Raw genomic sequence first — 22,003 nt, forward strand, 5'->3', positions numbered from 1 at the left:
TGGGTTGGACCCGTGCGGACGAGGCCCCGCCCCGCAAGGATCGCCCCGCCCCTCAAGGAACGCCCCGCCCCGTCAAACTGAGCTTCACTGCACTGCATTGCTTTTTTGAAATACGCCTTTTCTGCACAAAATATTAAAATGCGTTTTAAAACAGAGCATTTGTTGAACTTCAAAGGTGTACAGCGCTGAAATGACCATTAAATTAATGTCTTTTGTTACACAACATCAAACTCTGGTAATATCTAGTAACTGAATACAGTTTCTCAGTAGAGCGGCTCCTCAACTCAGCAAAATAGGACGAGACGTCTGTCTGTAACTTGATTTGTTTGCAATCCCAAAGAAAGTTGCTTTTACTACATCGCAGTCAGAAAAAGCTGAATAATGCATAGACCAGCCCACTTTTTAGTTAGGTTCAGTGTTAAAAAATACAGTGTCTTTGATGGGCTGTATAAAGCATGCGGGGACACCCAGGACAGGGCGTCACTACATCGCAGAGTGTAATGTTTATTACTTCTTATATACACTGCTTCTTATACTGAAGTTTTTTCAGTACTTCTTGCTGAAAATAAAAATGCACCATATCTACAACCTGACCAATTCTTGCTTCTGGACACTTTCAACTGCCTTCATTCTGTACACAATCAATGAAAGCCTTGTGTTCCTTCTAGACTAGGTCAGGAAAAGTGTTCTACAGTTTTACAGAAAAACTGGCAATCTAGAGTTTAGTATTCATTTTTGGGTTTTGCCTTGGAAATGAGATAATTAGAACTAGCAAGCTTAGTATGCCCTTTTCATTATGACACAGAAAAAAACACACACACGTTGGCCTTTTTAAATTTGGTTCATTGGGTTTTTGGACTTTGGTTAACTGTTGTTTCAATAGAAAAGCCAATGACTTAAGGGCAACACAATAGCATGAAAGATGTGCTCAGGCTGAGTTACACCTGCCAAGAATGCAAGGTGACAACACAGCTGTGCAGATGGTTTCACAGCAGTTGGTCATTGTCTTGCAGTCTGATGATTTCAAGTTTAAATCTTACTCTTGATATACTACCACTGGATAAAGTACATATCTAAATTAATACATCAGGTAAATCACTGAAAACCTGGTTATTTAATGTAAATTAACTTGGATAAAAATTTTGAGGAAAATAAAGTTTAATAACGTCCCATCCTGGGTGTGCCCCCTCCTCCTTCAGCCTTGTGCTCTGTGTTGAAATTTCATTGGTATTCAAGGTGTTCTTTTTTTTTTTTTTTTTTTATCTGTAGCACAAATATTGCACATTTCCTTGAAATGGGATGGGGCGGTAAGCCCATGACATGTGGGACCAAGGACGCAGGGACAGCAGGTCTCTACAGAAAAAAAGGCTTTTACAGTACTTATGAACTTAGCCAAAACAAACAAGGGGGAAGGCGCTTTAAAAGTATAACGTGAAGGTGAACTAACCCTTGCCAAGAACATCAACAGAAACATGCACTGTTTATCAGAACTTCAGTCAGCCAGTGTTCAACTACAGGTGGTCCTCAACTTACAATGGAGTTCCATTCCTACTACCGCCATCGTGAGCTGCAAACCCCATTATATTGCATTATATAAACCATAAGGTCAAGTAAATTATTAAAATGCACAGATGTGATGCTGTATAATAATTGTATCTATGTAAACATAATAATAAATAAATTAATAATATAAAGTACAGGACAGTATTACACTTTATTGGTGCACTTATTCTCACTTTCATTTCTAAATCTGTTGTCTTTCACTTTTTCTATCCTGCACCACTAGAATACTGACCTGCTGGCCATTTTAAATAAAAGGTGACATGAATGGGGACACAGAGAAAAAATTCTGTAAATAAAACAATGTCTTTGTAAAACAAACGCAATTATAGATATAGTGAGTCGGTAAGAGTGTGTGAGTGACAGAGAGAGAGTGTGTTCCACTGATGTATGGATGAGTGACCCAGTGTAAGTAGTGTATCTAGCAGTGTAAGTCACCCTGGTGAACAAGGTGTGTGGGCTCATAACACTACATAGTGTTCACTGGGAGCTGCTTTGGAGAAAAGTGTCTACTAAATAAATAAATATAAATGTAAATGTAAGAAATATGATCCCCTGCGGCACCCAATGGCATCACATGGCATGCGAAGCATCTCCATTAGACGTCACAAATAGTAGAATAAGGTTAATGGGATAACCATCGTAAGTCCAGATTGTCAGACAAGGTGTACTGTATGTCGTAAGTCAAGCTCTACCTGTCCGGTGAGTTCTCCCACACACACACCATGCGAGTCCTCAAGTGATAGCAGCTGGTTGTCATTCAGCCAGTTTAGCAGCGCTGGCTAGTGCAGAGCTGTATGTCAGGGCCCTTCCCACCCACTTCAGCAGAATCATCACCCATACTGTTTACTTCTTCAGAGCTCAGAACATTTAATGCTATTAATTATGTAAATTGTCAGGTAATATAATTAATAATGTTAGTTATTAATCAGGGACAGTGACTCGCACCTTGTGCCCGTCACCATAGTAAAGCAAAGAAGCACTTTCAGCAACAGGCGGGTCCAGTTGTGATGTTCTGAAGAGCTTCCACAGGTCATTTGTACCAGCAGCCATCAGACTCTGTAGTGAGTCCTCATTCTCCCAGAGCACCAGATCCACAGAGGCTGGGGTCCACCATAGGAGACAGGATCCAAGGTGCAGGCTGTGCAAAGACGCCCCTGAAACAGTCCAGCACATAGTAGCAGGCTGTAAGATGCAAGCTGGGACAGCGTACACTGAGAGGCATAACCAAGTGGCTGGGAGAGTGTACAGGAACATCTGTGCAGAATACAGACTGGAAGTCTCCAAGTCCAAATGGGAGACATCACCAAAGGTGGTTGAAAATAGCTGAGCTAAAGTCCTGTGGGACTTCAAGTTCCAGCCTGACAAGCAGTTGCTGGCCAAGCAACCAGAGATAGTTGTGGTCGACAAGGAGGAGAAGAGGGCCATTGTGGTAGATGTAGCGATCCCAAGTGACAGCAACATCAGAAAGAAGGAGTATGAGAAGATCCAGAAGTACCAAGGGCTGAAGGAAGAATTGGAACGGATGCGGAAGGTGAAGTCCGGAGTGGTCCCAGTGGTAATAGGAGCACTGGGGGCTGTAACCCCCAAACTGGGAGAGGGGCTCCAGCAGATTCCAGGAACAACATCTGAAGCCTCTGTCCAGAAGAATGCAGTCCTAGGAACAGCTAAGACACTGCGCAGAACCCTCAGACTCCAAGGCCTGTGGTAGAGGACCTGAGCTTGAGGAAGACGCACACACACCATCCCATGTGGGGGGCGAGAGGGATTTTTTTTACAACATCAACGGATACAGTTGTGAGTTATATGCACTATCGTTTCTAACAAGGGGGTGCGGTGGTGCAGTGGGTTGGACCGGGTCCTGCTCTCTGGTGGGTCTGGGGTTCGAGTCCCGCTTGGGGTGCCTTGCGGAGGACTGGCGTCCTGTCCTGGGTGTGTCCCCCTCCCCCTCTGGCCTTACGCCCTGTGTTGCCGGGTAGGCTCCGGTTCCCTGCGACCCCGTATGGGGCAAGCGGTTCAGAAAATGTGTGTGTGTGTGTGTGTGTGTGTGTGTGTGTGTTTCTAACAAAAATCTGACCTCTCAATTAAATAAGTAAATTATGCAAAGTAGTGAATTTATCAGAGCAGGCAAATATTCTTTTCTATTGATCATGTTTATTAATGATATGGGAATGACACGAATAAAGTGTAATTAGATTATGTACAGTTTTTCTACCTGTACATTTCTTATATTCAGCAATTAAGTTTAAGGGAGGTTAATTCAAAACCAAAAAGTACATCTCTTGGACACATTTTATTGAAGAGGTTGGACTAAACGCTTTAAATGTCTTTCTGTCGGATAGCGGACACGTGCCGATGTGAGACGTGTTCTTCAAATTGTTACAGTAAGGAAGGCGTTTCTGGCCCACGGGAACTTGTACCCATAGGCAGTGGGCCCTCTTTAAAAGGGTACAGGAAAGAAGCTAAAGAGGACATATGACTTGTCAGGATAAATTACACAGTTAGATGTCATTCCCATTGGCACTTACAGAAAATTAAGAACTATGCACAGTGCTATTGATAGGCTAACTCTACACTGATTTATTTTAATTATGCTGAAAATGTGAATATTAATATCCTTTTCATGTTTATCACACACTTTTTTTAAATTAAACTGAATAATTATTCAGTGAACAATTTTGGCCAAAGTGAATTACAACATTCATTGAGCAACGTTATTATGATTTACCCAGCTGGGTATTCAGAGTAAGCACTTTGCTTAAGGGTTCTACCTTTAAATGACATGGCAATTAGTCTTAGAATTAAAACAGTGTGTGAGCATTTTGAGTGGCGTATGGACAGAAAGGAACATGCGTTATGTTTGTTTTAATTCTGGTGATATATGTAGGGCTCACTAGTGAACATGTCAGCACTATGAAGCTTTCTTGGCGCCCACCTGTGTTTCACACGTGTGTGTTTCCACTCTTCGGGCTACAGGTGCGAACCTCCACTTCCCACCACTAGATGTCGCCGTTTCTCCGGTTTGTAAATTACACCTCAGAAAATCATCGCTGTCATGATTCTTCATCATTTGAGGCCTTGATGCTCTAGACTTTGGCAGAGCTGCGGTTTTGGAAATGTTCCCGACAAACAAGCATTTATTCTGTTAAATCGAGATTCATTATATCTTGCCGTCAAAGTCCAATCCTCAGACGCGAGGACAGGCTGATCAAAAACAAACGCCAAAGAATTAAACATCGATTACTCCTTTTCTGTTCTGCCTTTATTGTCGTTTCTGCAATTTCCATGACATTTCATTCAGGTGCAGCGTTTTTTTGCGCTGACGAAAAAGGCTCAGCAAGTCTGGTCCTTAGCGACAAAAGAAGATGTAGCGATGAGAGTAAACACACACACAGTCTGAAACAGCTTGTCCCGCACGGGGTCTCAGCGAGCCGGAGCCTAACCTGGCAACACAGGGCGCGAGGGGGCACACCCAGGAGGGGACACCAGTCCGTCGCAAGGCACTCCACGCGGGACTCGAACCCCAGACCCACCCGAGAGCAGGACCCGGTCAAACCCACCGCACCACTGCGTCCCCTTCCAATGTAAGTAACAACCCTTAATAACCCAGCTGTTTCCCAAATTCCCACCCAATATATTTAATCACTCCTAGATTGCGACAGCATATTACCGAAGACGACATGGTGGCGCTCAGGCAAGCCGGATTAAGGTGCAGAGCCCACTTGAAGGAGTGCGAGATGTCGCCGGGCCCATTTCTCCGATGTGTCTGCGGAGGCTTGTTGCAGTAATGAGCAGATGTGGAGATAACTTTCACTCTGATCGAGCTCATTGTTCCGCTGGAGCGCAGTCATTCTGCAGATATGCAATTACTGCCTGTCACCCCCAAGACAACTTTACAACAGAAAGCCGACTGCCTTTAACAGGCTTCATATTAAAGTGACACGAGGTTTTAGCTCGAGCCTGAAGGGCTGGCAGGGCTGGTGCTGGAAGCGCCTCTTCGGCGGCCCGTCTCCGACCGCGTTCGTTTCCCGCTCTCGTGCCACGTCTACCTGGCGGCTCCCAATTATTACCACATTCGCCGCGGCACCAGGAGGAATCTCCGCAGGCAGTCTGAGGGTTCGCTGAATTCATGTCACCTCTAGATTTAGACTGCCTTAGGTGATTCGCGTCAAAGTCTCCGAAATAATGAGCACGAAATTACAGCGATGTGCACGCCGAGATAATGTCTACACGCTGTAGTACTGATGTTTGTGGAAAGGAATTATTTGACAATCTGCAGCCCTCAAAAGAAGCTTAATTGCTGTTGTCGCGGAACAATACAAATGACTCGATGGGCCCGCACTTACTACATTATAAATTTACGCTTAAGACCCTCTTGAGTGGAATAGATACCCCTCCGGCAAAGATCTGAGACCTTCCTCCAAAGAGAAGAGCCGAAGCGGAGTCTGAGAAAGAACAGGAGGTTCTGTCCGAGCAGTAGGAGCCCGCAAGGAGCCAACTTTGCAGCCAGCGACTCCCAAACGGATCCTATTAATAACTCCGCTGCAGCCCCATTTGCCTACGCTGGGCTTGCGTGTGGGGTGACAAATCAATTCATTAAAGTCATCCCAAGCAGATTTTCTTCTTCTATACTGGGAACAAAGCACAGAGAAAACTGCAGTGTTATGACCCTTCACTGATTCTCCTTCGAGAAGAGAACTTATTACATCTACCTGACGCTTTTCTCCAACGTGACTTACAGTTATTAACCCATTTTCACAGCTGGGTAATTTTACTGGAGCAATTGAAGGCAAGTACCTTGTTCAAGGGTACTACAGCTGGAGGTGGCAATTAAACCTGTGACCTTTGGGTCCAATGGCAGCAGCTCTAACCACTACGCCGCCAGCTGTTGCCGCAAAAGGAAGGTGAAAACCGAGAATGTCAAGTAATGATTAGAAATGCGCAAAATAATCAGCACCTTTCATGTGAACGTATGGCTCGAACCTCCTAAACAGATCAACAGAGGAAAAAAATGGCGATGCCTCACGACATTCGTGCCAGAATAAATCTCATTTAAAAAAATCTAATTTGCCGAACTTGAGAAAAGGAGTCATATGACAGCCGCTTGTCCCTCCTCTCCATATCCTCTTGCTCTCTCTTGCTCCCATGTAGACGGAACCCCACCGTTCCTGTTAAACCCAAAACCAAAAAAATCCTTTGGGAGGCCAAGATAAACCACACCGCACCTTGCTCCCCAAAGGTAAGAGGACTAATGAGGTAAAACGCAGTGAGGAGGTGAGTATGCTCACCGTGGCAGCCTTGAAAGGGCACGGGAGGAAGAGAGACGAAAAGGGCGATGAGTAATACCTGCTCCGTTCCAGACGCTGACTTCTGTTCACCGTGTGCCGAGCAACCAGCTAAAATTAACTTAGTTGGAACATTTAGCTGTGATGGCAGTGACTAATCTCAACAAACTCAAACTGTTCACATTTCCAGCTCTACATGACGTATTTTTCCCACTGATTGTGTTCTACGCTCCCTCGATGTCTGTTTTTTTTGTTTTTTTCCCACATGTAATCAAATCATTAAACACGTTCCATGTGTTTTCTTCGAATCGTCTTCTAAACGCTCATTGGCCGTGCCCGGAGTGCCTTCGAGAACATCCACGGTACGCGTTCACCCTGGTAATATTCCGGTAGATCACTTCTAATCCGGCCATCATTTGGACTTTGCGCTCCGTCATGCTCGTATTTCTGGCGCTGGTGTAATATTTCGGGAGCATAATGCTGCAGGCGCTAGATGTATTTTGGGAGCCAGCGTTGTCTCCGTGAGGAGCTGAGCACAAAAGCACACGCTGTCACACACATTCTGAATCTAAGGGCTGAACCTGAGTCACTGGCTGCATCCCTGAGAACACAAGTAGGCCTTTTGGCAGCTGAGCAAATGAAAGATGTGAAGAAACAGAACAACTGGCGTTATTTGGGCACCCCGACCCAGCTGCAGTCGCTGGGGTTTCCTGATGAAGGGAAGGTGTGCGGTATGCAGCACAACCCATGTGATCCTGACATGTAACATAACCTCAGACACACAGTTCCTGTAAACTCAGCTGTAAGAACGGTGTGCGTTGTGTGTGTCGGCAGACCGCCGGAGGGGAGCGCCGGGTCTACGGGACTAGAGCGAAACAGCAACAAAGGAGCGGTGTGCTCTTGGGGGAATCTCCAGAACTCCAAAACTGTTCTTCTGCGTTCACGTTCACCAAATCTGGGGGCTTCGGTCACCGTTCAGGGACCAGGGAGGTGCGCATTCATGCCAGGACGTCACACAATCGAAGGACGACGATTTCCTTTCGTAGCTTTCGCAGCTTCTGCCGAATTTCTCGACACCGTGCAAATGAGCAAAGGGTACGCTCAACCTCTTCGGCGGAGCTCTGCATTCCAGGGCTGCAAGCAAAAGTTGAAGCCACAACCCTTGAGATGATGCTCTGTGTCCTTTCCTGCACATCAGCTCTCGTTGTGTTTCTTTGCAAGTGAGAAACCCGACTAAATTAGGCTTCTTTATGATGTTATGGCTCTCATTTCCACCCCCTGCCACCCCCCCAAATAAGCCAGTGCAGCAGAAATTATATATATACAATATATATATATATATATGTATGTATGTATATATGTGATAAACTGTATATAACCTGCTTCAGTCTGCTTAACCTTTAGAAAATCTACCCCAGAGGAATTTTGTCTTTTTTTCTTTCCCTCTTTTACTTTTTTTCTTTCCAGTTAAAATTAACATTTGGAATGTTGATATAATTATAGGTTGCAGATTTTTTATATGCTGAAATATAATAAATGTAAGTCGGGCCTGTTCGCAATTTCACTGAAATCTTTTGAAGTGTTCGCTCAGTTTTATGTATTTGTTCTTAATAACTTGGTAGTATTTTGTAGTTGTGGTCTATACTCATTTTTGTTTTTGCACATGGAGGATGTTAGCGAAGAATCTCGTTCTGTCCGATCAATATTGGTGCGAAGGACAGCTCATGGGTTCGTACTTCTTCGGGCAACCGACTCGGATGATGGCTGTTCGTCACTTCTTTCCAGCATTGTTCTCTTCCATTTATGCTTGCAGTTACACTTGTAATCTTACTCTGCGTCGTCACCATATTCCGTGTCACTGTGACCCAGTGCTGCTGTTTTTCGCAGTAAAAAGAAAAAGTAAAAAAGAGAAGAACGAGCCTAGATCACTCCCGAAAAGTGCAAATTTTTTATGCGTGGGATTTGAACAGCCGCTATTCAAACAGTTTTTTTTATTTCTCTTAAAAGTACTAATTTATTTAGGGGACTCTTTTCTCCAAAGCAACTTCCAATGAACTCTATGTAGTGTTATCAGGCCACACACCTTTTTTCACCAAGGTGACTTTGCTAGATACACTACTTGCACTGCGTCACTCATCCATACATCAGTGAAACACTCTCTCTGTGTCACTCACACACTATGGAGGAACCTGAACAGCATGTCTTTGGACTGTGGGACCGGAGGAAACCTACGCAAATGCAAGGAGAAAATGCAAACTCCACACAGCCTGAGCGGGAATCAAACCCGTGTCCTCTCGTACCACCCAGGTGCTGTGAGACAGCAGCACTACTCACTGCGCCATCCAAGTTAAACATACTATTACTATTAATTTTGTTTCATTCCGCTAAATATCTACTTACACATATACCCATAGCATTCATAGAGAGGATGAAGTAAGGCTACACATTTGACAGGCCTTTTGCTACAGCTACGAGAAGTGCGCGTTACTGCTATATTCCGTTTCGCTGCCCGCCTGGCTGCACCGATACACCGCAACAGACGAGCTGAATAATGAGTCCTTCCTTCCCTTTGAACTGAGGCGGGTTGCTCAGAGCGGACGAGCTGTTAGAGGCCTTCGGACGGGACCCGGGGGCCTTATCGAACCCAGCTTTCACACGAGCGCTGGGCGTATCCGTCGGCGTGCCACTGAAAAAGCCCTGCTTGACCGCACTCTGCCCCGAAGACCCCGTTGTGAAAGCTGTCCCTGCTCCGCAAGCGCAGGTCACCCCAGCGCAAGAGCCACTGCTAATCCGTCCTCATCCCCAGGGCCACCCCGAATACTGTGAAACCCCGCCAGCGTTCGCCATAAAAATAATACAACTTCCCTACCTTAGGTATACAGTATACAATGCAGCAGTATTTTAATTACAGTACTGGTGTGAAGGTAGAACCAGTTTCTAATTAGGATAAATGTACCGAGACAATCGCATCAGAAGCCCAGTCTGTTAACACTTCAAGGACACACAGTCATCGCATTCATGTTGAAAATATTTAATGGGAAAATGCATAGGCTATAGATGTGTGCAGGTCACATGATAAAATCATAACCAGGAAAGACTGCTTGCATTTAATAAAAGGAGTGAAACCAAATGAGACACATTCACAGGTGGACTAAACAGCACTGAGAGACAACTTATTGATACAGGGATTAAGTGGTCTGTTCAGAACCTTTTCGCTCTCAAAGTATTAGCTGTCGGCCCAATTAAAGTTGCTCATATGAGAAATAGGAAGAGGTTCATTATTACCCTATAATTAATTCAGTAGCTTTGAGTATTAAGGAAAGGATATTGGGGAAAACATCATTTTGAATCCTAGATCATAACAGAAAGTGTATTTTTGGTCACAGTCGCCCGTGAACAGTGGTAACGTGCCTGTTAAGACCATTTTTGACACAAGCACATCCTGTGAGATCTTTGCAGTTTGGAAGCATTGATTCCAGGTCTCTTGCTGCTATTTCAACTGTTGTAAACTTGTCACCTGGTTTATGCATAAAACACCCACTTTTGTAAACGTTTCAAACAAGATTTTCTGCCAACTTTGAGTATGACCCTTTTGGTGAAACATGCTGTAACTGTTGAACTTGTTGTTCCAAGCTAAGACGGCAGATCATGAACATGAAAGTTGGTTGACGTGGAGCACACCTTCAATACAAATTACGTTACATTTACAGTTGGGTTTTTAAGACACAAATATAACTATTCAATGAAAAACAACAATGTCGCACCAAACTATTTATGTCTAGGCTAATAGAAGTCATTATCGGTAGTCGTTGCAAAATAGAAAATTTTCAAGAAAATAAATACTGTACAAATCATACAGAAAAAATAACAATTTACTCTTCTTACATTGATCCATGCTCTGTTGTTATTAAATACAGATCAGCAGTCTATAAATTCTGTTTAAATTTATATAAGCTCTGTTTATTACTGAAACATCAGTTTTATAGAAATTCTTTAAAATGGTAATTTCATTTATATATTTGGAATTGTAATATACAAAATCAATGTGTAGTATGAACAAATAATTTAAATCTATTTTATTGAAAATGTGTACTTTACATGTATAGTTTCCTATCATACATACATACATACTAGACGTTAAAGAGCTACAAATACTACAGACTAATGGTGACTCTTGGTTTGGATTGCTCTTGTAAGATTTCAGGAATACAAATCACTGCATCTAAACTCGTAGCCTCTACTGCAGCCTCCAAAACGATACAATTCTTGTAAGTTGCATGATAAACAAACACACTACAGTGACTATAAGTAAGTAATGCTCTCTGTACATTATTGCATTAACGGGCCTCATGGTAATGCACCATCATCACGTCATTACAAAGATATAAAGGGCCCATGATTCCCTGCCAGAGAACAGGCAGGCCAGACAAACGGTGTGCACGTCCAGCTGTATTTCTTCCCCGAACGAAAACTTGCTTAACTGCAGTCAGCTGTCCAAGCGGTTGAGAAAATGATTTGAAACCTTCTCCAAAAGCATACGCCGAAAATGCTGTTAGTGAGAGATGATTTACTATGGCTATCTAGGGTGGTTCTCTTCAGAGACGTCTATGAAGGAAAAGAAAATGATGTGAAGTGAAAAACAAAGCAGAATCCAGACTGCTAAACAGAATATTACTCCACATTATATCAAGTGAGATGCAGCTCATTGAGTACACAATAGAAAACAGCACTGGGGCCAAACAGCATGACATAGTCCCTGACGACATGTCCACGTGACTGAACTTGTGCGCTGTCCTGCGCCTGGAAACGGCAGCAGAACGGCAGCGGGTGGACGCCCGGAGTTGACCTTGCCCTTGATTCGGAAGACGGTGGAATTTCAAGTCATTCAGGAAGCAGTGTGATGTTCTTCATTCCTTCTATCTGCCACGTACAAGCCCTCCAGAGAGCCCTCTAGTCCGGCTGGGATGACGCAGTAGAGGGGGAATAAGTTAAATGGATGCACCGTTGGCTGAAACACCGCGGTCCTGGCAAGCGAACGCCTGCGGAGGGCGCGATGTCGAAGGCTCGGCCAAGGCAAGCGTCCGCCACTCGGCGCGGTGCGCCAACACGGCGGATCCATAGACTGGTCCCTCGGTTAGGAGACGCAAAGCCTCCGTGCTCCCTCGTAGGGACAGAGTTTAATACGGGGCGAAGAGGATGGACCCCGCGGCGGGCCGGATCGGCCCAGGAGCTGCCCGGAGGAAGGAGGGCGGCAGCGCGGCAGTCTGGAAGAGGGAGGCGCTAGGTCGCGGGTGTAGGGGGATCGAGGAAACAGTCGCGGGGGAGAACGGGCTCGAAATGAACGCCGGTGACAGCGGCTTCACCAGGTCCTTCTGGAATGCAAGTTTAGCCTGGGGAAGGAGAGGTTCATGAGTAAACAAAGAAGAAAACAGCATTCTACTGAACAGGAAGCCTTCTTTTTGCCATTTCCGTCATCACGCAAATATTTTTCCATCCTCAACGACCTTGAAGAGGTAATACAGTTTGAACTTTCGACAAAATGCTACTTCTTCAGTGACACACTCTACGCTGGAGATACTGCCAGGTTGCTATCACACAAGGAAATGGGCTCATCTAAGCATAATGAAGCTCTTATAGAAAGATTTATCATAATAACGCTTAGGCCAGGTGCCGCGACTATTTATAGGAGTACTTCATTTAAGCTCTCAAAAGCGCACCTATTTCCAAACATTTATATATAGAAAGCTCATGCGACAAACATTTGTTACTAAATTAAGCTGTTGAGCTAACGCTTTTCTCCAAAGCACCTGACAGTGTTAAACTACCTACAATTTTTCACCTATTTACACAGCTGGGTAATTTTTACCGCAGCATCTTTAGCATAAGTATCTTGCTCAAGGGTACTACAGCAAGAGGTGCAACTGAAGCCTGTAAGCTCTATGGCAGCAGACTCAACGACTACACTACCTGCCGCCCCGACCCGAGTGTTATTCCTAAATTCTTATACATTGAAACATGAGGTGCTCTGAGGATCTACGGCACACTGGTGTGGAGAGAGATGACGGCGATGGGATGGGAGCCTTACTGCCAGAACACTGGAGCTGCGCTGCTGCTTGTTATATGGGCTGTACTTGGGCTTCAGGGGCTTCCCAGCCACTCTGTCCTTGTGCCTCCTGCTAGAGATGTGCTGCAAACACAGCGGAGGCGTCAGCCACTGACCGCATTCACATCGTTGCAGTGACGCTCCAAGGACAGCGGCCACGCCAAACAAACGCGGCCATGTTAAAAAGAGGAACGGTCGTGCCGCGGTTTCGGCTTACCGCTTATTACCTGCTTAAGTTGAATCTCCGAGTTGACGTGAACGTCGCAGATTTCGCAGTGAAACGTCTTGTTCTGCAGCCCTGAACCCTTAACCACGGCGGCCTGGATCTTGAGTTTGGAGCCTGGTCTGGGGTACGCTTTAATGGGGCCTGCTCCATTCCTGGCCTCAAGCATTGTTTTGTGCTTCGAACCTTGGCGGACAAAACGAGACAAGTTACCGTAACGTGGCAGCTGTGCCCCGCCATTGGGCAAAACTGAGCGAAACCATGTAAATTCACTACAGAACGCCAAAGCATGCCTCGGCTGTGATGACGACGACATTCAAAACACTTACATGTACGCTGGCCAGACTGTCAAAGTGCGGAGAAATATTTACTTTTTCAGCTGCGCTTTTCCCCGGAGACACTGGCTACTCTCATCACAGTTATTTACCCATTTATACAGATGGGTCCTTTTTACGAGATAGCAGGAGGCGGGATTCAAACCCGGGTGGGGTCTGAAAGGCGGTAGCTGTAAACCCTATGCTATGTGCAGCTCGTGAATGACATCAGTAGTGAAATAACTGTATTGATGTATTTAAGTTAAAGTAGGTATTAGAATAATTTAGTGCAAAAAAGTATAAAAGCACATTTCTGAACGATGATACTTGGCTTTATTCATTCATTCCTGCGATACTCCTTCCGCGTTCTGTCACTACACGTATGCTTTGCCACTACCCGTAGTACGCGTGCTGCCGTAGCCTCGTTCACTTTCCTCCGGGATCCGCAGAGTACCCATCTATCAAAAATGTGGATAATCCGTAACCGGTCTGCCGTCATAGCTACTAGGAGAGCCAGTGGGAGGGGCATGACTATAGTGGGCGGGACCTGAAAGCACGCCATCATCAAACCTGAGTTGTGAGCTTCCAGCTGAGACAGCGAGTTGACGGCCACTTTGCACAGCGAACAGTAGAGAAGCTTCTTGGCCCTCTCCTCCTCGGACTCCTCCTCCTGCGTAGGGGCGGGAGCCGGGGCCGTCCCGACGGGGGGCACGGCCTTCACGCCGCTCTTTGCGGCAGGGGCGCCGCAGGGGGTGGCGGGGGCAGGCTCGCATGCAGGCTCGCAGAGGCTTTGACCCAGAGCCGCTCCAGCGGTGGGGGTGAAAGCTTTGGGAGGATGCGCGCTGGCTTGGGCCGTGGTAGGGGGCACCTCGTTATTTTCTGGGGGGGGGGGGGGGGGGGTGAGAGAAATACGACCTGACAGTCAGTCCAGGAGTTTTAGCTTTACAGATCCAAACTATTGCACTAACAAACTAGGCCTGGTAATGCGTCTCTGCGTGCGTGCGTACGCACGTGTGTGGTGTGGATTCGGAGTTGTGTAACCCTTCCTCAGCTGACTGACCAGGGGCCTTGCTGCACAGAGGTTTCAGAATGGTGGAAAAAATGTCCCGTTTTATCTTTTGCATCACGTCTTTGTCATCCACACCATCCTCGAATTTGCAATGACAAAACACAGTAATCCCAAAGACAAGTTTATTCAAGTCACAAGAATCCGACTTTACGTTTAAAAGCCCAGCTTTGGCGAGGCATTTCTTTGTATTTTATATTTACGCATTCCACTTTGGATTTTGCGTGGCCCGACAGCCCGGAGGCATGAGACCAGCACCGCTGGCCTTCTTCTCGGTTTTTATAATTGGGCTCGTGCAGGGTTCTCAACCTCCCTTAGGCCCCCGTTTTGCCAGTTTCACCTCTTATAACCTCGGTAATTACGGCCTCTGATTGAGCTGTCCAAACCACGTCAACGTGTTAGCAAAGTAAAGAATTAATTTTCATTATTTTCATCGATTTCTTTCGCCTTCGCCGTTCTTTTCGAAACCGCTCCCTCTCGCCGTTTCCCCGTCAAAGGTTGAATTAATATACACGCATTGAGAATCATATGTCCGTGTATATTTTCTCTGTGGGCGTACGCTGCGTAATAGGGTACGAAAGAGCCGAATGAGCACAGGCAGACAGCGCGGCCCTACGGTATCGCAGAGTAATTAATGAAGGGGAGCTGCTTTTTTATAATGACAACTATTATTAACTATTAATCATGTCCATTGTCATGGAATTTCGTGATGTTTCACCGTACAGGGGTGTAAATTTTGGAGCTCAGGAACGGATACCTTTGAAGCTAATGGTTATTACATCTTTGATTTGTGAGAATTCACCTTACCAAGGGTTCGTCAGGAACAAATTACCTTGGCAAGGTGGGGGACAGACTGCGTTTTTAACAAACCTGTCCATTATCCCAGTTCCCAGCCAGTGTCGCACTGTACATAAGACTTGCCTTATGGAGACACAAGCATCTCATGACAGAGCTTCACTGCAGCCTGGCTGCACCAAGAGGCTCCTAAATGCCGATGACACCGAGTCGACGAAGAGCCCCAGTGAGAAGCTTTTACCACGATTGCTCTGACAACGTACCGTGTGCCCTGAACGCTGTGGCTTCCTCTCCATGAAATCTGCTTTAGGTACAGCGGTCAAGTGCGGAATGACACAGGGAAACTGCCGAATTACACAGGAAATAATTGTTTCCGGATTCTCGACCGACGAACCTTCACCGGTCGAGAACGACGTGCTTTCAACGATCGATTTAATAACTTTAACGTCCGTAAGGATCAAGCTACTTACGAGCACGGCAGAAAAACCCGACAGGGCGACATTTCTACTTTATTTTGGCCAGAACTGCAGTCCATTAAGTGAAACATGAAAGTGGTCCGGAGGCCAGCGAAAATTCAACAGAATTTCCCCATTTGCTTGTATAATCTAGAGTGCTTTTTAAGACGTTACGTAAAAGCAGAGTTACATAAACCAGCGAGGCGAACGATTTCGATGATTTAGCCCTTCCGGTTTCTCGGCGTAAACTAAATCCGACTTCATCCTCTCCTGCCAGAGTTTCTGAGAGCAATTACAGATGTTGCAAGAGCGGCGTTGGTTTCGGCCTAAACGGGGCTTACTTACATCGACGCAGCGCCGCAACGAGGGCCCAGCAGTCCTGTGTGAGCCAGCGTGACATTAATCTTGGGTGATCCACCAGGGGATATTGAAATACTGATGGGAAACCTTCAGCTCAAGGTGCGGCGCATCTCACCTCCGGAACTCGTCTGCGCACGAGGACTGCGAGGCCTTTCGACCGATTCGTCGGGTTCCAGGACCCCGTGCCGCTCTTCACCAAAAGCGTTCACGTTCAAGGGCAAATTACGTGCGGTCTACCTTTCCTTTCGTTGCTGTTCAGAGCACAGCCTCTGGCCCTACTAACAGTTTCCATTTACATTTATGGCATGTTTACCGGAGCAGCTTAGATTTTTTTTAAACATACAAACACAGTAAGTGCAACTACCAATGATGTATTTCTGCTAAAGATCAAAATGTTTTGTCATCATTTATGAAAGAAGCCAGCAGTTTATTCCACGGAATTATTCATGCAAATCTTCTAGTGATGTAAAAAAATGGGATGAAGAAAATTGACTTATTTTTATGGGTGGCACAGCAGGTTGTACTCCTGCCTCTCAGCACCTGGGCTGTACGGGCAAAGGTCTAAATCTAGCTCAGTATGCGCAAAGTTCACATTTGTTAATTTCGCCGGCTCTTTTATGCGAAGCAACTTACGACGTTAAGCTCCCTACAATTATTCACCGTTTATACACCTGGGTAGTTTTCATGAAGTACGTTCTGGGTAAGCGCCTCCTTCAGGGGTACTACAGCTGGTGGTGGGTTTCAAACCTGCGACCTTCCGGTTCAGAAGCAGCAGCAGCTCGACCCGCTACGCTTCCGGCCGTCCCGGTTCACGCGTTCCGCATGCGTTTGTGGAGCTCCCTCGCGCGGTCGAAAGACATTTGTTTCAGATTCAAATCTAAACTTCCCGTGGTGTATGACTGTATGTGGCTACTGTGCGAAGGACTGGTGCTCTATCTAGGATGTACTCCAACTGGCCTTGTGCCCTGTGCATCCGGGATAGGCTCCGCAGTGCCGTGACCCAGGACCGAGACAAGAAGGAAACAGAAAAGCGGACTTCTTTCCTTCGAATGACACACGCACACATCCAGGTGTACGCAACACGACAGTAATGTCACCTTCAGAGAGACAATAAAATCCTAAAATCCACTATTTACACAGGTACTGGTACTCCTAGCATGCTCTATCGCACACTACATAACAACAACGACGGTATCGCTGTAAAATCCAACTTGTAAGTGCGTGAATTTTGTTTTGCTGGTTTTTTTGTATTTTTGCTTTAGTTAGGGGGGTGCGGTGGCGCAGTGGGTTGGACCATGGTCCTGCTCTCCGGTGGGTCTGGGGTTCGAGTCCTGCTTGGGGTGCCTTGTGATGGACTGGCGTCCCGTCCTGGGTGTGTCCCCTCCCCCTCCGGCCTTACGCCCTGTGTTGCCGAGTAGGCTCCGGCTCCCTGCGACCCTGTATGGGACAAGCGGTTCTGGAAGTGTGTGTGTGTGCTTTAGTTAGTTTCGTTGTAATTTGTGCTTTCTTACCGACGATGGATCAACAGCACGCTACGGATGTGAAGGACGGGGTCACTGCTCTACTGCTTCCACCACTTCCTCTTTCACTTGACCTGGTCACCTCTCGTCTAACAAAAAAACATTCGTCACCCCGGACCCCACAGAGACCCCCCAAGGGCAATAGCCGCAGGTAGCCGAGTGTCCCGAAACCCTTTGCGCAAACGAGCCGAGCGGCAGGATCCGAAATAACAGCCCGGTCAGGGACACGGTGGGGTTTCCTTCCGAGGCGAGTCAACCCCTTACAGCTCCGGTCAGCCGACGTCTGCGAGAAGAGGCCCCGCGAAAGGAGGCCTCGCACAACTGACACTTACCTCTTCGCACGATGACGACCTTGGAGCGCACGGCGGCACGCTTTCGAACAGCACTAACCGTTAAACCCGAAAGAAGACGACGCCCTGTCTCACACGCTCCTCTGCACTGGTAATCCCCTTACTTTGAGAGAGGTACTTTTTTCTCCCCCCAGGCAGCGTAATAAGGACAGTGCAAAAAGAGAGCACGCGCGCACACATGCACGACGCGCACACGTGTACAGATGCAGACACACAAAAGCTGGCAACAAAGATCAATGGCAAAGTCAGAAGCAACACAGAATCATGCAGAATCAGTGAGAGAGAAGAAAAAAAAAAAAAAAAACACGGCGAGAACACGGAGAACAAGAGGAGCTATTAACCTGGCTGGTCAGGGCTGCTGGCAGTACCTGCCGAGGAGGTGGAGACTGTCTTTGCCTTGTCCCTGGTAGCAGCAGCATTTTTCTGCTTATTTTTCGTGGACTCCTGCGCTTTGAGCTTCTTGGCGTGTTTACTGCCTTTGTAGTGCGCCTCGGCCTGGCTCTACAAAGGAGAACAAATGAACCGTGCGATCAGGCTCATTTCCCAAACAGCATCACACATCATGGGCCACAAGACTCAAGAAGAAGACTCGGCTTTCAACAGCAGGCACCGCTAACATCGGGTTGGGGGGGGGGGCGCGATGCGGAAATATTTACGGATGACCTTTACGGACGAGCGCGATCGAGCTCTGCGTCACGGCCAGCGTGCGCGTGAAACGCCGCAGAACGCAAACGTGATCGACGCTCTGGAGACGGAAAATACCCAAGTGCGGGCGCTCACTTCCAACGCTCAGCTAATTATTTCAATTATTTCGCACCTTAACGACTTACGTTACGCGCGGCGTGGGCGTCGCCACGCTCGAGCGCGATGCCTCGTCCGCGAGAGCGTCTAAAATCGTGACGGCTCAACGTGCGCCGCCCCTTCTTCGAATCGCCGTCGGCTCGTCCGCGCTCCGGCTTTCTCACGGTTAACGCGGTGTCTCCCGTTTCCGTTTTTAGCGACCCTGCACGATTATTCGCTGTGTTAAAGCTGCCGTGGAAAAAGAGCGGCAGAGAAAGCAAACGCTGGACAAAAGGTGTTTGACATGTGTCCTGCCTCTCACGATAGCACGCTAAATTACCGATAGAGAGAAACCAAACAGTTTTGACCGGGCAAATCACATCCGGCGTCCGCAGAATGCTGAGAATTTGCATAAATCCATCTGCTGTATGAACTAACGCTCAAATAAAATGCTAGTGGCATGGCTAAGTAGTAAAGCGTACTTTGTGTCTGCGTGTGCGTGTGTTTGCGTGGGACGAGGGCACCTGATGCCAAACGTCGAGAGACAATTAAATACTTCAGAACCATCTAAATGGGTGCCGCTGTTGAAAGAAACATTACCTTTCACAGTAAAAATATTTCTTCCACTTGTAAGTGGGGGAAAGAAATCCATCCAGCGAGCATGCAGGTAATGTAATGGCACACAGGGAGCAAGAGCACAGCGCTACGTGATTTGCACACGATCCTGAGAGCTTTTCCCATCTGTTTCTATGCGCCAGGAACAGAGGCCCAGTGCCCATGCGCTGGCGTCAGGCAGACCACGAACACACCCAGGGTACAAGTTCTGAGCGAGGGCCGCAACCTGTCTTCCGCGGCCGAGGCGGGCTCGGCCCAGCCGCGCGCCCGGAGCGCCGCCGGCCGCCTTCGTACAGAGGGTATGTGCTCACGGTGCGCTTCGACGTGACGTAGCTTGCAGAATGAACCCTTGATCTTCGTTTCTGTTAGAGAAGCGCGATATACCATATTTACGTGACACGGACTGTAAGACGACCCCTTAGATTTGGATACGCATCTTTGTGGAAAGAGGAAAAATCCCATCGTCGCAGGAAACGTATGACGCGAATCACCGAACGCTGGTGAAAAACTAACGATTTATGGTTGAAGCTTCGTATTACACAAAATCTAAGTTTTCAAAAAAAGCAACAGCACGTGGGGTACTAGCAACGGACATCACGAAAGCGATAACCAGAGTGGTACGCATGCCATTTAAGCCAGGGATTCTAAGACGCCATCAACTCTAAAACACATCCCGATTTTCAAGTTGATAATATGCGGTGTGCCTTAGAATTCAGGAAATAAGGCAAATGCGCAATTACTCACACTCATTCATACTCATGCACCCTGGATGGGATGCCAGTCCATCGCTGGGTAACCACACACACGCACTCGCTCACCCATTCGCACGCTATGGGGAATTTACCACCACCGATTCATCCGAACTGCACGTCTTTGCGCTGTGAGAGGAAACCAGAGCACCCGGAGGAATTCCAGGGAAAACCCATGGGTTTTGCATCACAGGGGTCATATAAGAGGCAGTGGGTAGCATAGCGGTTAGAACACAGGTTCAAATCCCACCTTTTACTGTAGTGCTCTTGATCAAAGTACCTGCCGTGAATTGCTCCGGTAAAAATTGCCTGCTGCGCGAATGAGTAAATCACCGTAAGTGGCCAAACATAACTCACAGTGGTGAAAAGCGTCACCTGAACAAGACATGCAATGTATCACAAAAAGCGGAGTTATTTTACTAATTTCAGGGACTGCAGGAATACCGACCTAGAGAATTCGGTGACATCGACAGTAGCTTTTAGTCGTAACTGCATGATGGAAAAGATTATCAGCCGGAAGCTGACGTGTAAGTAGACGCGAAGCTGTTGTGGATTTTCTTACTTAAGCGAACGACCCCGCTGTTGTTTTCAGGGACATTTACGGAAGCTTTTCCGAGCTTTCAAGCATCTTGAGCGCGGCAGACCGGCGACGAGATGCCCGAACCCATTTTGAATCACCGATTTGCATAGATGACTCAGCAAATTACACAACATGAATATTCTGTGCACTCACGCCAACTGTCAGAACTATTAGCCTTTCTTTCGCTTCGCATTTTTTAGGCTTTGATGCATCTACTTTCACAAGCATCCGAAAGGATTCAGCCTTCTCAACTTATTTCAATCAAAACATTTTGCACACAGTTGGAAGCGGAATGTTTTCTTTTCTGAACCGAAAGAGTGGAAATCTCTGGATAATCTTATGAGGCACAGTGATCAAATTAAGTCACGTGTGCCATCGCTCCCCTGCCTTCGTTTTTCAGGCCACAAAGGAAAATCTTGTACGGGAGCAGCTTTCTTGTGTTTACTCAACGAGAGAGAGGATTCCAGACACAAACGTATAGAAAAAGAGAAAATGCTGATTGCACTGTGGATACTGTAATGGCACTTGGATGTATAATGTTTGCCTGCCTCGCTAGGTACAGCCTCCGGTATATAAGACACGTGTATACACAGATGATATACCGTAAGGGGCTTCGGTAAATCTCGGCAAAGGAATTTTGGTGTTAACTGTAACAACTTCACCAGAAAATAAACCCTCCCTACCGAAAAACAAGAAAAAAATCACAGAAGATACGACGTACTGTTTAACGAGGCCCTTGTCTAAAGACGGACATAATGAAGCAGTAGTAGAAAGGTGGCACTGGCGGCGTTGTTTCAGGTAAATCGTTGAGTGCACTGAACACGTCCAACAGTTTTCCTATCAAGGACCCGGACACCCCTTATTTCGAATCTTCACTCGAGACCCACGACTACCCGGCCGCCTCACACGGCAGCTCAGATCAACGAGCCGGCCAGTAACCCGAAGATGCGGCGCGGGTAGAAAACGCAGCGGGGCACCGCCCAACGGGACCGCCCGCTACAACCTCCGACCGCGACCCCGCCTACAAATACGCCCGCCCTCGTCGAACACTTCGGTTCACACCCAGCCTTCGCAAGATGTGGAACGTCCCCGAAGATGCTTCCGACATGGGAAGCGAAACGTCGGAACCAGTTTCCTGCACGACGCGGTCTCAACCGGAAGACTTAAGATCCCCCAACAGTTTTCCTGTCCATTCTAACTGCTCTTGCTGTTTAAAAGTTCTTGAGCATCGTATCGAAAGACATCAAC

At 46.9% G+C, this 22,003-nt stretch overlaps 1 protein-coding gene across 5 annotated transcripts in view; it reads right to left on the bottom strand.

Annotated features, from left to right (window-relative positions):
• Positions 1-9,864: 9,864 nt before the first annotated feature.
• The window catches only part of znf385b (zinc finger protein 385B), an 85,692-nt gene continuing 73,553 nt past the window's right edge, over positions 9,865-22,003 (bottom strand). For 4 of the 5 annotated variants that reach the window (XM_029247099.1, XM_029247097.1, XM_029247100.1 and 1 more), the window contains 5 exons: positions 18,373-18,532; positions 14,056-14,364; positions 13,176-13,357; positions 12,931-13,032; positions 9,865-12,235 (listed from right to left, as the gene is read on the bottom strand). In XM_029247099.1, the coding sequence (XP_029102932.1) occupies positions 12,023-12,235; positions 12,931-13,032; positions 13,176-13,357; positions 14,056-14,364; positions 18,373-18,532 (966 nt within the window). In that variant the 3' untranslated portion in view covers positions 9,865-12,022. The remainder of the gene's footprint in view (positions 12,236-12,930; positions 13,033-13,175; positions 13,358-14,055; positions 14,365-18,372; positions 18,533-22,003) is intronic. The other variant, XM_029247098.1, reaches the window with a different exon arrangement.

The sequence above is a fragment of the Scleropages formosus genome, chromosome 21, assembly GCF_900964775.1.
Source record: "Scleropages formosus chromosome 21, fSclFor1.1, whole genome shotgun sequence".
NCBI classification, from domain to species: Eukaryota; Metazoa; Chordata; class Actinopteri; order Osteoglossiformes; family Osteoglossidae; genus Scleropages; species Scleropages formosus.